Raw genomic sequence first — 14,390 nt, 5'->3', positions numbered from 1 at the left:
CCACACAGCAAGCCACCGGCAGAGCTGAGATTAAAATGCAGATGTTCCAACTCCAAAAATTAATCCATTAGCTCGCTCTGCTCTTGGTTTTAATTTTGCACCTTTGATTTCCCCCACTAGGAAATGCCTCTTTGTTGCTTAGTTCATCTACTCCTGCTGCTTAGCCCCCAGGTGGATTCATAACTCTTTTTGAACCCAGCAGGTACTTGTAATGTCACAGAGAATATCTACTCTGAGTTTCTGTCGGGGTCAGTATGTTTTGTAAAACAATCCTAAGGAAGCAAAACAATAAAATTTTTTAGTGATGCACTTGTAACATTCCAACATTGTCCCATTACAAATTGGAAGCCAGATCCTGCTCTTCACTCGGCTGACTTCTGTAGGATTCCTCACATGAGCAAAACAAGCAGGATTTGGCCCTTGGTTTTACAACTGGCAAAAGAAACTTTTTTTTTTCTAGGTAGAATCAGCTGCCGCTGAACAATTTTTGCCCCTGAAGTGCTCTGAAAAGGTAAGACCATAAAAAAAGTGCATAAAATCCTAAATGATTCGTCTAGTGCCTGTGAAAATTGACACAACCTCAAAGGAGGTGAAAGTCTGTGTCATGTTCGTTGTCATTCCAGCATCTGAGATTTTGAAATGCGGCATCGTGGACTGAGCACGTGATTACTGTACAAATAGGGGGAGACTCAGAAGCTGAAGCTTTAGAATTCACCTTTTTTTCCCCTTTTTATTTTGGGTTCTATTTATAAATATTAACAAATCCAACAATAAGTACACGTAGATAATACTGAAATACAAAATTCTTGTAGGATGCAGTTAAGGACAATTACTGCAGCCTTCACATTGTAGCAAAACATTGGTATCAAACATTTAACAAGTTCTTGCATGACAACAACCATCTTGCATGCAATTTATATATACAGCCCAGTTAAAAAAGACAAATACAAAATGAAAAAATGCACACGTTATGTCCCACTCCACATTAGGCATAAACTAGTGTTATGGCAAAATATATGCTTAAACAAACGGTACTTTTAAAATAACTTTGACAAAAAGGGAGAGTCCCTATTATTCATGGCCATTCTAAGAGCCTCATTATCAGAGCCCTTGAACACACGCAGCTCCCATGGACTCCAGTAAGAGCTGTGGGGGCTCAGCACTTCTGAAATCAAGCCCTAAATATCCTGCTATATTTTAAAGTGCTGGAAAAGTAACATACATGGGCAAGAGAGAATTGGTGAGACCATCTAACTTGACACACTGTTAGCATTCAAATAAAATTCATGCATATCTGCATAATTCACTACAAATATTACATTGTTAAAAAGACCTAAGAAGGTTTTCCCATATCTAACAAGGTGTACTATTATTATAACTTTGAAAAATAAATGTAGGTCTAAAGAGATCTGATTGATCCCCAAAGTGGTCTTCAGCCCAAAAATACATGTTTATGAATTACTATGTAGTAGAGAATAAAGACTTGAATGTAACTATGAACCTTTTCAATAATGCATGTGTTAAAGGCTTCTGAAAATTCTGACAACATGCAGCATTTTGCAGTTAGTTTAGCTCATTTGTGACTTCTTGTGTTTGCAGAAAAACTTGTGAACTGTCTTGGAAATGGTTAGGAAAATAGAACAGTGTGGTTAATGAAAGAAAGAGAGGAAACTTTGATCCAGTGTATGGTGTGACTGGCCGCGTAGAGAAGTTTGGTTTGGGAGCTATGAGCTTTTTATTCAATTGGATCCCTCTCAATAACTCAGACTTGCACATTCCACCAGGGATTGATTGTTCTCCCACAAAACTACCGATGGTGTCAGTGGGGCAAAATCAGGGCCTAAGTCTTTGGACACTGACTGGAGCCAGACCGATGCAAAGAACAGATTTGTAGAAAGGAATGGATAATTGGCCTACCTGGGGAGTTATGGAGTTACATACACTGTTACGAAGGCTGAATAAAGGAAGAGACAAGGCCAAATTCTCTGTCCCTTACACGTGTGTAATGCCCACTGGAGTCCATGAAGGTTGTTGTGCATGTAACCAAAGGCAGAATTTGACCCATGGCACTTACTGAAGCATCAAGTCTGCCTCTTCTTGCCCTTCTAGCTAGTGGCAAGTCTTCGGGGGTTCTGTTCATTCTCACTAACCGGAATGAAATGTTTGCACTAACGGTAAAATCTGAAGGTAAGTTTCAGTGAAAAATAGTCCTGTTCAAACCAGCTGTTTGACAGGAAGAAAGGCAGATTCATGGTTTCCTAAAAATAGCAGCTGCATGGAAGTGCTAGTGTGAAGTCCCACTGTCTGTAATAGAGCAAGAGTAAGTGCTGGAATGGAATTGTCTGTTGATTTTCTGATCTTTTTTAAATATCAAAACTTCTCTTAGCAAATGTGAAGCCTTGTATTATTCCTGGTGAGGCTGCACGTGCCTACCGTTCCCAGGTGGACTTATATAAGGAAGCTATTGCCTTATATAGCTGCACAGCCCTTTTAGCATACTGGTATACTTCATCTAGATTATCAGACAGAACAAGCATTACATTTCTGAAAGAAAAGCAAACAGTCCTTATAGATTATTGGAGAAGACGATCATTCCAAAAGGTAGTGTTTAAGTGCATAAAGACTGTTCAGGCCCAAACCACAGAAATTGACAACCAGAAATGTGGCACAGTCGCCTCAGTAAAATAGTTCCATGTTTAATAATGCTTTTTGCTCATAGTAGCTACACAAACAAAAAGTGATCCATTCATTTTGCAAGGCAGCAAGAAGATAATTCAGTATATCAAATAGTTAGCAAATAAGTCACAATTCTAGTGCATGCAGGCCTGTTTTCTCTCAATTGACCGTGTGTATGTGTGTGTTGGAGAAAGGGGGTGCTCAGAGACACCTAGGAGAAAACCCGAGGGGAGCACACCCACTGAACAGAGAAAATCAATTGTGTCTTGTTCAGTGGTATTTCCCTGCAGCCTGACCAAGCCACTCTTTCTTGCTGACTTAGTATCCCTTTTAATGTAGTAAGTAAACTAGAAGTCCAAAGGCATGAACTGTTCCTGGTTCTGGTTGTGAGAGAGAGCTGGGCTATCTTCGGGGTCCCGGGCCTGTCTTTAGGGTCAATCGCTGAGGATGGCCCCCGGCAGCTCGTTCGTTAGTGTGTGCCAGCGCTCTATTTTCTTGTCCTTGTTTTTCAGGCAATCAAACCAGTGCTTCAGCCGCTCACCTTTGGCGTTAATTCCTAACACTACTCCACCTTAGCAGAGAGAAAGAGAGAGAGAGAGAGAGAGAGACAGTCAGCTCATTCCACAGAGGTAAGCCAAGCTGTGCCAGTAAAGACAGACAGAGAATTGTTACTGACACTTGTTCAGCTATCCAGCGAGATGTATGCAGTGTGACATTGCAAAGCTTTCCATGCTCCTTGGTAGCTATTGGAAACAGCTGTTTAGAGGGGCAAGTGGCAAGGGAGTCCTCACTCTCTCACACAGGTACATTTTCTTCCTTTTAGCTTGGGTGGGTGGTGGCTACTAGCGAGCATGATCAGTGGGTAGATGAAAGCTTCCTGGCGAGATTATCCCGGCCCCACTTACTTAGAGCTGGGCGTGGAGGAAGGAGTACGTCTTTCAAGCACTGCTAACAGGCTTGCCTCTGTCCCATGCTGCCTTTATGATGCTGCCCCCCTCCTCTGAGTTTAATACTCTCAACAATGTGAAATTACAAGTGATTTGTTTGTCTAATTTGTTGCCATCTTGATTTAACAGGTCCCTGGATGTGGGGAGGGGTGGGGCTAGGATCTAGCCAAGCAAAGGAAAGTCCGTTCAATCCCATGCCAAAGTATTCTATGCTCAGAGTAGCAAAGATGGAAGCTGGAATAGCTTGTCCTTTTCTAAGGATCGCCCAGAGCGGGACTGCAAATGCCCCTCTGATTCCAAAGGCATAAGGAGGTAATGAACTCTCCTGGGCCGTAAATCATTATGGCCACAAACAAAATGACCACTAAATACCGTAAAGGTGGTTTGAAGCTTTTGCATTCAACAAAGACATATTAAGCCTCCACTTTCACTCGTCTCTGGCTTTCAGAAGAAAAGGCTTTGAAAATCAAGGTGGAGTGGAGACAGGCTCGTCCTACAGGAGAGTGGGAAGCCAGAGCTGAGTGTAAGGGCTTGTCTACATGAATGCTTAGTGCGTGGGAATTACATCCGCCTGCCATACAAGTTCACTGGGGCACTTTAATCTACTCCCATTTCAAAGCAAGGCAGCAAAGTGCACAACAGAATTTGTGTGTGTGGCAGCAGGGTCCATGTGGGCAGGCTAGTGTGCGCTAGATTTCTACTCCTGCTTGCCGCAAAGCTAAGTGGTCATATAGACAAGTCCTTAGTTGATTAATGTTAAAGGGCACATGCCCAAAGCAGCTTTAAACTTAAAGTGTATCTTACTTACCAATAAAATCATTTGATTTTCCAATGTCGTAATCCCACACAGTGACTTCTAAGGTCTTCTTTGCCAGGTCACCATGCTTTATTTCATAACAAAATTCCTGTTGGGGAGAAGAAACCAAATTCAGGAGGCAGCATGTCATCTCCAAAACTCTAGCTATGCTAGCGCAGTGCAGTGTGGTTTTACAGAGCATCCTCAATGCAAGGATCAAAATGTTTCACAGAAAATGCTTGTAAGCTATAGCCACAAGGAAGGTTTGAAGGTGCTATTTAATAGGACTGACTGAGTGGCTTGCAGAGCATGTCAGCTGGGTGGAACAGAGGAGCAGTTGGCTCTGAGGAGCTAGTGCATAAAGAATTGCATCTACTTACTGGGATCACTGCATATGCCCCTCGGTGTCATTTGTTTTCTGGGCCAGGGAAATTCTCATTTAACAATGACGAAACATATGCAAAGGGAGGTGAATCATGAGCCAATGCTTACGCTCTGTGTAGCGGGCGATTGAGAAGGAGAGAGCTTTAATTGTATATGACTGACACCCATTGGCCTTTCCAGGTGGTCCTACCACGGAAAGACCTAGCAAGTGGTGCACAGCAAGGTTTCTTTGTCACCTGCATTAACAGAAGTAGGTGAATGAGGAAGGATTGTCCAGTGGTGAGTGCACAAGTCTGGAATTTGGGAGACGGGGGCTCAATTCCCTGCTCTACTATTACCTTCCTGCATGATCATGGCAAGTCCCTTAGGCCCTGACCTGCGTTAGACATCTAAATACCACTGAGGCTCTGGGCCTCAGTTTCCAGCATGTAAAATGAAGATTAGTAGCACTTCTTTACCTCGCAGAAGTGAGGAGGATCAATCATTAAAGACGGTCAGATGCTTGGATATGATGGAGGTGGGGCCATAGAAGTACCAAAGCAGATAAAGCAAAAGCTGTGCACCCAGCTGCACTAGCATGAGTCAGGCTAGATAACCACTGAGCTCATGTGAAAAATACAACTGCACAAACCAGACTTGTGTCCACTTCCATAACTGAGATGAGGATAAAGTGCCTCTACACCAGACCCATTGGGAGTGGCAGATGCAAGGATCCCAGCCAGAGGAGGGGTGTTTATTCACTGCTCAGATTGCAATAGAAGTATTTAGAAAGGCAAGCAGAAACAGAATATGATTGGATGTCCCGCAGCAGGGGAAACTGATGTGATTTATAGGCCTATCGTCTTGATGTATGATGCGCTCATCAAAGAGTGCAGCATTTTAGCAGCTATCAAATACAGTGTGGTGCAAAAGTACCTCATTGAATTCAGGGTTTAGTGTTTTCTTTTTCACTGCTGTCTTGTGCTTTGATTTCTTGTCCTCATCTGGTTTCAAGTAGCTGTAATTATAATAAAGAACTTGGTCAGAACACACAGCCATCTAGCTGACAGTCAGCATCTCTTTTTTACAAGTTTGACCTAAGTTGTTCCTGCGGTCAGTTGAGTTGTATTCCCAGCTTTGCTGGTGACTCACTGTGTGACCACAGGTAAACTAGTGGCCTGCCTTGAGCTATGGCTTCCTCTTTTGTAAAATGGAGGTATTATTTCTTACCTACCTTGGTTAAAGTTCTTTGAGATCCTTGAGTGAAAGTCATTGCAGCAGTGGAAAGTAGCCGTTGCAGCAGTGGAAAGTAGCATATTGGCCTCTGGCTTTAAAAAGAGGCACTGCTTGATCTCGCGCTGAGCAGCTGTTCAGATTGTACTAATAGTGCAATGGTCATACCACACTCCAGTCCCTAGAGGTCACTAGAACTGCATGCACTGCACAAGTGTGCTCTGAATAATTCCTGCCTCCAGAAATGCTGGCTTAAATCCCAGTTAGCCATGCATCAAAGACTCTAAAGTAGAGTACCAGTCCATGTCCAATGGCACAAATCTAGATCCTTGCTGAGATTCAAAGAACGTTTGTGAATGAGAGAAGACATCAGTACTGCCATCCCCAAGCATTCAAAAATCTTGAGTTGGGTTCCTAGGTCCAGTTCAGTGCAATGTCCACTAGGTCATGGTGCCTTCTAAAGAAATACTAACTTTAAAAACCCCCACATTTCTGCCTGAACTGTTTTTTACCCACTAATGTTACAAGCATCACCTCAACTCACTTTTAAATAGAGTAGCAGGAACAAATATGCTGGACAGTACTTTGCGTGGAGCCAGTTGGTTCTGCTGTTTGTGTGCGTGTTACACATAGCAAAGAAAAATAAAATAAAATCGTAAGGGAAGAGTGTTGAGCCTGAAATCTTTTAAGATTCACGAAGAGTTAAACGTAGTTCAAGTTGACACTGCGCCTTTAAAATCAGTTCTGTTTTCCTCTCATGTTTTCTGTCTCTCACTCGTATTTAGGATTTATGCATAAAAACAGCATACTTTTCTAACGGCTCCTGCTTCTTAGTCATGCCCTGAAGCCATAATCTCCTGTTTGTGTTAGCACAATACGCAACTGCCAAAATGACTGTGTGGTAACAAACAGGGAATTATATTACTTTGGAGAATATGCAGCCGGAGCCGATGAGCACTTAAAAAAACCCCAAGGATTTATTTTTATGAAAAACACTCCCATTCATAAAAAGCAATTAAGTAAAAAGCAGAAAACATAATGTGATTGATTGCTGTGTTAACGCCATTACCAAAGCAACACTTGAAGATGGCATCAAATTCAAAGAATAAATCTAACATTGCAAACTTTCTTCTCAGTGACTGGAACGTAAAGTGTGAACAGAGATTGTCACCTGGCCAGGAAGTGCACCTTGCTGGTGGCTTTCACCACCTCGCACAAGAAGTGGAAGCAGTGCCTGGCAACCATTCTGCAATACCAAAGGGCGAGGCAGATCATCAGGAAGCAGATTCATTCATGTTCTTGCATGTTGCTCATTCAAAGTAAGCACTCAGAGTAAACAGGGTGCTAATGTGGCACTTGGACTCAGATATTGCAGTTCTTTGACCAAGGTATTGCCAGGGCTGGTGCAAGGAAGTTTCGCGCCCTAGGCGAAACTTCCACCTTGCGCCCCCCAGCCCTGCGGCAGCTCCCCGCCCACCCTCACCCTGAGGCGCCCCCCCCGGCAGTTCCCCCCCCCCCCCCGCACCAGCTCACCCCCCTGGGGAGCCGTGCGGCAGCTCCCCCACCCCAGCTCACCTCTGCTCTGCCTCCTCCCCGAGCACGCCGCCCCCGCTCTAATTCTCCTCCCCTCCCAGGCTTGTGGTGCCAAACAGCTGATTGGCGCCGCAAGCCTAGGAGGTGGGAGAATTGGAGCGGCGACCGTGCACTCAGGGAGGAACACTGTTAAAAAAAAAAAAAAAAAATTGGGGGCACCGCTTTTTGGCACCCCCGAATCTTGGCACCCTAGGCAACCGCCTAGTTCGCCTTAATGGTAGCACCGGCCCTGGGTATTGCTCTGTTCTCAGGGTAGATGAATTCTATTTCAAAACTGGGGTTGGCCAAAAGAAGAGCTTCATTCCCATGCCTAGAGTTGCCTTGGAGCTGGGACTGGCCATGTGTCTGATGGTGCCAACTCTTAAGCTGTCAGGAGATGTGACTATTTCAACTTTCAGTGCAGGGCTGGCCTTACCATGAAGCGAACTGAGGCGGCCCCTTCAGATGCCAGACTGTGGGGGGCGCCACTAGGACCCAGAGTGTAGAAAATTGTGTCTGCTCTTGGTGCATATGTATCCTCTCTGCTCTAGATGCACAGAGATGGTGGAGTGCTGTGCTGGAGGAAGGAGGGCACAAGAGACATAACTGGCAGGCAGGAGAAAAGGTGAGAGGAAATAACAAAGCAGCAGGAGCTGCAGGGAGAAAGAGGAGGAGGAGCCTCTTATGTACCTCTCCAGCACCCCCAGTAGCCTGGACTGATTCACACCAGCTTCTCAGGGAGCTTCCTGTTTCCTGCTGCTTCTCTGAACCCACTTGAGGAGAACAGGCAGTCAACTGAAGTAGTAGGACCCAATTAGGCCCTTAAGAGGCTGATCTCTTCCCTCACTCAGGCCCTGCTATCAGTCTGCTTATTTAACACCTTCATTTGAGTGTTGAGAGCCACTATAACTGGCACAGAACAGCAGTCATGAGTGAAAAAAGAAAACGCCCCTTTGGGGCAGCATTCAGAAAGTAAAGGAAGCTTTATTATCTAAGCAAGAAGGATCTCTCCCGAGATACATAGACACAAATGTTTACGGTGAGCCTTCCAGCCCCAGTGAGGATGTGAGTGGTGAGGAGATGCCTGATCTTCCAATTAGTCAGAGTGCAGGTGACCTGGCACCTAGTGCAGCATCCATATCTCCATCTCAAATCTGTAAAAAGCAACAACGTCCTGTGGCACCTTATACACTAACAGACAAGTATTGGAGCATAAGCTTTCCTGGTTGAATACCCACTTCGTCATGCATCTGACAAAGTGAGTATTCACCCACGAAAGCGTATGCTCCAATATGTCTGTTAGTCTATAAGGTGCTACAGGACTCTTTATTGCTTTCCATCTCAAATGGATGTAACCATGCACATTCCTGAAGAAAAGTGTAAATCAGAGAAGAGTGTGGTGGAGGTGCAAGAAACAGTTGCTGCTGAGTTTAGTTCCTTAAGTCTAGATGATCCAGGACTGTGGACCCACTTGAGCAGTAGCCTGAGGGACTTCCTTGTACTGCATGGGCCAGAGCAAGTGAAAAACTTCATGTTCCCCAAAGACAATGCAAATAGAAGTTTCCATCCAACACATTACTGGCGTGAAATCCCCAATGGTGACAAAGTAGAGAGGCCATGGCTTATGTATTCAAAAACCCAGAATGCTACATACTCTTTTTGTTGTAAACTCTTCAGTGTTCCAGCCACATTGGGTTCTACAGGAACAAAGAACTGGAAAAATCTGGCTAGAAATCTGGCATGCCATGAGAAGGCAGCAAATCACAAGAGAGCATTCCATATGTGGAAAGAGCTTGAGATGAGACTAAGGTTAAAGGCCACCATAGATGATCAGCATCAAGAGAAGATTGCATCGAGTCTCTTTACTGGCAAAATGTTCTGAAAAGGCTCTTTGCCACTGTGAGAATGCTTGCTACCCAAAACCTAGCACTGCGTGGCACTTCAGATCAGCTGTATGTGCCAAACAATGGAAACTTCCTTAAAATTGTGGAGCCGATGACTGAGTTTGATGCTGTACTCTAGGAGCATCTTAGAAGAGTCACCACCCAAGAAACGTACACACACCACTACCTTGGAAAAACAATTCAAAATGAGATCATACGGTTACTGGCAACAAACGTCGAACAGAAGATTATGGCAGATCTGAAGTCAGCAAGTTATTACTCTGTTATTCTGGACTGCACACCTGACATCAGCCATACGGAACAAATTACTTTAACAGTGCGTTTTGTAACAACAACAGAACTTAGTGAAAATGTCCCTGCAATGGTGACTGTCAGAGAGCATTTTCTAGAAATTTATTGACATTGATGATACTACAGGAGCTGGTATGACAAATGTGCTTTAAAAAGCTGGAAGATACGGGAATTGTGATAGCTGACATGAGAGGTCAGGGCTACGATAATGGTGCCAACATGAGAGGAAAGAACAGAGGAGTGCAGACATGGATCCGTGAGTTAAACCCTCGAGCTTTTTTTGTCCCATGCAGTTCTCATTCATTGAACTCGGTGGTCAGTGATGCAGCATCAGCTTCTAGTAAGGCTGCTGAATTTTTTAATGTAATTCAAAGCATCTATGTATTTTTCTCTGCATCAACTCATTGATGGCAAATTTTGAAGCAGCTTCTAGGACCATTCTCTCTGACACTGAAACCACTGAGTGCCATACGATGGGAAAGTCAAGTGGAGGTGATAAAAGCCTATCAAACACCAAATTGGGAAGATAAATGATGCCATAGTTGCCATTATGGAGGATAATGCTATGACAGGAACTGTTCGTGGGAGAACAGTGGCAGAGGGAAATGGAATCACCAGAAACATACATAACTTCACATTTCTGTGTGGCTTAGTGTGTGGCATGACATACTGTTTGAAATAAATGTTGTAAGCAAGAGACTCCAAGGTGTTGACCTTGATATATTTGCAGCAATGGAACAACTGGACAAAGCAAAGTCATACCTACAGTCTTACCGGTCAGATGAGGAATTTCAAAACATTCTGAAGAGTGCACAGAAGGTGGCAGAGGAACTTCACACTGAAGCTATTTTCCCATCCATTCAAGAATACAACAGTCACCGAAGAAGACGACATTTTGATTACGAGGCACAGGATAATCCCATAAGAGACTCAAACAACAATTCAAAGTTGAATTCTTTAACCAGGTGCTAGATTGTGCAATACAGTCAGTTGAAGAATGTTTCATGCAGCTCGAGGAACACAGCAGTATATTTGGGATGTTGTATGATATTCCAAAACTCCTCACTATACCTGAAGGAGACCTGCACCAGCAATGCAGGGCACTAGAGACAGTGTTGACACATGATGACATGCGCGATATTGATGTGAGTGATTTAGGTGATGAACTGAAAGCCCTTTCAAGATACATTTCAGCAGGATCAACTCCAGAGACTGTTCTGGAATATATGTGCACAAATAAGATGACCACCCTCTTTCCAAATGCTTTTGTTGCTCTGCGCGTACTTCTAACACTTCCTGTAACAGTTGCCAGTGAAGAACGCAGCTTCTCCAAACTGAAGTTAATAAAAACACATCTACGCTCACAATGACACAGGAGAGGCTGGTCGGCCTTGCAACATCTCAATAGAGCATGAGCTGGCCCAGACCTTCAGCAGGAAGCAGTTCAAATCTTTGCAACCAAGAAGGCACGGAAAGCACCACTTTGATTATTCAAACAGATAAAAATGCCGGTATTTACTATGCAGACAAGAAAAGTTACATTTGCTGTTCAGGCGTTTGAAAGTTAAGTGTTACTTAAAATTTTTGAACAAGGCATTTTAAGTTATTCATTCTCCTTTATTGGGTTAGGTAGCAGAGCAGTACCATAAGAGGAGTAGAACAGGAGGAAGGCAGAATTGACACCTTTCAAAATTTTGGCCCAAGCAAGGGAGCGTCATTTGAGCTCCCCGCCTCAGGTGCCAAAATGTTGTGGGCCGGCCCTGTTTCAGTGCATGGGAAAAAAGAGATGGTTGAAGACAGCAGCTGAGCACCCAGAGAAGTGTCTGGAGACAGAGTTTAGAGCTCTTCTCCTGCTGCCCTCTCCCTCTCCACCCCCCAAACCAGGAAAAGGGGGAGGGGAGCTCCAGCATGCTTCTCACATGCACACATTTGGATACCCCAACCCCCAGACTCAGGGCTTTGTGTCTATGGCATGCAATGAGGCCGCTTGTTCTCAGTTTCCCTGGCCTGGTCTCAGTGGCATTCACAAAGCATGCCCATTTTCTGCTCTTTTGGTCTTAGTGAGTTGTCTGTAGTATAAACTGAGCATGCCCATTCTCAGCAACTTCTCTCCGCTGGTCTCAGGGCTAGATGCCTGTGGCATGCCCATTCTCAGCTCCCTTACAGTCACAGTGCTGTTAACCTGTGCTATAGACCAAGTAGACCTGGTCTCAGCACTGGGGCCCAGCTCCACAAAGGGATTTAGGGATGGCTATGCTGAGTATTGCCACACCTAACTTAAAAAAAACAAGGAGCACCTTAGAGACTAACATTTATTTGGGCATAAGCTTTTGTGGGCTAAAATCCACTTCATCAGATGCCTCAAGTACTCCTCGGTGTTTTTGCTGATACAGACTAACACAGCTACCACTTTGAAACCTGTCACCTAACTTTTAGATGCCCAGAAAATCACTAGAGCAACAACAGGCTCCCCAAAGACTGAGTTAGGCACTTAAGCTCCCTTGTCACTGAAGGGGGAGAGATAGTGACCTAAGAATGGGACCCACAAAAGCCAGCACTCTAGGCAGAGAACTTCCTGAGCTAACCCCTGGGAGATGATGAGAGGGATGAGTACTAAGTCCTGCCTTTCGCTGCTTGTGAGCCACACAGGAACCCCTCTCCTTGAGGCAGGTGACTTTGGTGCCTAAACTGTTTCTTGTGAGAGCATTAGGCAGCTGCCTAATGCCCCCAACCAACTGAGGAGAGAGGGGGAAGGAGCCAGAGGCCTTCTACATAAACTGCAGCCCAGTGGTTTGGATACTTGCCTAGGATGTGGTTCAATTCCCCAGCCTGCTTTCTGAGGAGAGATTTGAATAGACTTCTGCTGTCTCTCAAATGAGTTCCCTAATCAGCTAAGGGATGTTGAGTGTGGGTTGCTCTTCTTCTCTTGCTGAAGCTGTTCCACTTTAATTAATTAATTGGAGGATGGGCTATACTGATGGTGGGGGCCCCCTTCTCACCTGTTGGAGCTGTTCCGCTTTACTTAAGTAGTGTTTGGGCCAGCCGAAGAGTTAGAATCACTCCCTAGGAGGTGGGGTAGTCTGGTTCAAATCCTGGTTCTGCCTGTTAAAGGGATTTGCACTGGGATTCGCTGCCTTCCAGGGGACTTCTCAGTGAGGTGGGAGCTCCCTGTTTGAATCCCCTGGCTTTCTTTGGAGGAGGTTTGTCCCAGAGAAGGGGAGAGTGTTTGAACAGGGATGTGTCGTTTCCTTCCCCTCCGCCCCCGCCCCCGAAGTTGCCTGGGAGGTGGGTGAGTACTCGGACCAGTGCTGTTAAACGTTAATAAATTATTTAGAAAAAGAGTAAACCGTGAGGTTGCAAAATTTGCAGATGATACAAAATCACTCACGATAGTTAAGTCCAAAGCATTACTGTTTTGATTACATAGTTGCATTATCAGTTGTATTTAGTTCGCTGACAGTTTTGGTCAAAATTAGACTATGTTCTACAAGCTATGGCCCTTTGTATGATTTTTTTTTATTGGATGCCCCATAACATTTAAACATCATGTGATACAGAAAAACTGCACCACTTGCAGCATCTCCATCCACCCTGGGGATGACCATCAGATATGTGCCTAACTTGATAGCAATGAAATGTTTCTAGCTTATGGGTTACCCCTTAGTGCCCAAAATGGGTACAGGTTGGTAGAATAGACCCAGCTCACACAATTAGATCAGTAATGTCACCATAAATGAAGCCAAAGTCCCTTTGAAATGAAGTATTTCCAAACCTGCTCTAAAAAGGGTTAATGCCATGATCATCCTTTGCTGAAAAGGAGGGTTATTACATAGCCCTGAGACCCCAGCCATACCTGCAGCGTGTTCTCACATCATCATAGGCGTTGGCAGCCAGCAACCCTTTGAATCTTTTGCATGAAAACAGTCCAAAAGGTGAGTGGCTCTTTCTGGATTCCAACCAGCTAAGAGCTAACGGTGTGATATTTGAGGCCTGATTTTCAAAGGGGCTGAACACCAGAGTTCCCAGAACTCCAAGGAGACAAGCAGGTGCTTCACCACAACCAGATTTGCATCAGATAGTAAAATACACAGGAGTACAGCAGCCCCCTTTAATGGAGTGGCACCTTTTACAGGGGCATGGGGCAGGAGTCACTCCTACCACTGGCACAGGTGACCCACAGCAGACAGCAAGAGAAGAGCTGTGTGCATCCCAGCTAAAGAGCAGGGTATGGTCCCTCCTGTGCAAATGCCTTCATCTGGTTTCCAGTCCACAAAGACTCTGCCTGCTGCTACAGGGATGCAGCCGACAGGGATAGGAAATGGCATAAAGATACCTTTGGCACTGGGTGTGTGGGCATTTTTGTCAGACCCCTTATCTTCATGCCATACAATTCTATCAGCAGGAGCCTTGTTTTGGGTGTCACATCACTTTAAAACAGCTCTTTGGGTCTTCCAATAACGGAAGTGTGTTTCGGAGAGGGAGAGCCCGCGCTCTGATGGGGATCGGCACATGGGCGCTAATGAGCACAGCATGCATGGCTATCCCAGCACTTGTCGGTGGAAATTCAGTGACCGAACTCCACAGTGGAATCTAAAGTTAAGCCAAGTT

At 44.8% G+C, this 14,390-nt stretch overlaps 1 protein-coding gene across 1 annotated transcript in view; it reads right to left on the bottom strand.

Annotated features, from left to right (window-relative positions):
• Positions 1–703: 703 nt before the first annotated feature.
• Positions 704–14,390, bottom strand: part of DOC2B (double C2 domain beta) — a 141,743-nt gene continuing 128,056 nt past the window's right edge. Inside the window, exons 7-9 of the mRNA XM_054008641.1 lie at positions 5,719–5,800; positions 4,432–4,528; positions 704–3,247 (exon numbers count right to left, since the gene is read on the bottom strand). Coding sequence (XP_053864616.1) covers positions 3,111–3,247; positions 4,432–4,528; positions 5,719–5,800 — 316 coding nt within the window. The 3' untranslated portion in view covers positions 704–3,110. The remainder of the gene's footprint in view (positions 3,248–4,431; positions 4,529–5,718; positions 5,801–14,390) is intronic.

Source organism: Malaclemys terrapin, chromosome 18, assembly GCF_027887155.1.
Source record: "Malaclemys terrapin pileata isolate rMalTer1 chromosome 18, rMalTer1.hap1, whole genome shotgun sequence".
Taxonomy (NCBI): Eukaryota; Metazoa; Chordata; order Testudines; family Emydidae; genus Malaclemys; species Malaclemys terrapin.
Note: the sequence above shows the minus strand (reverse complement) of the source record. Positions and strands in the feature narration are given on the sequence as shown.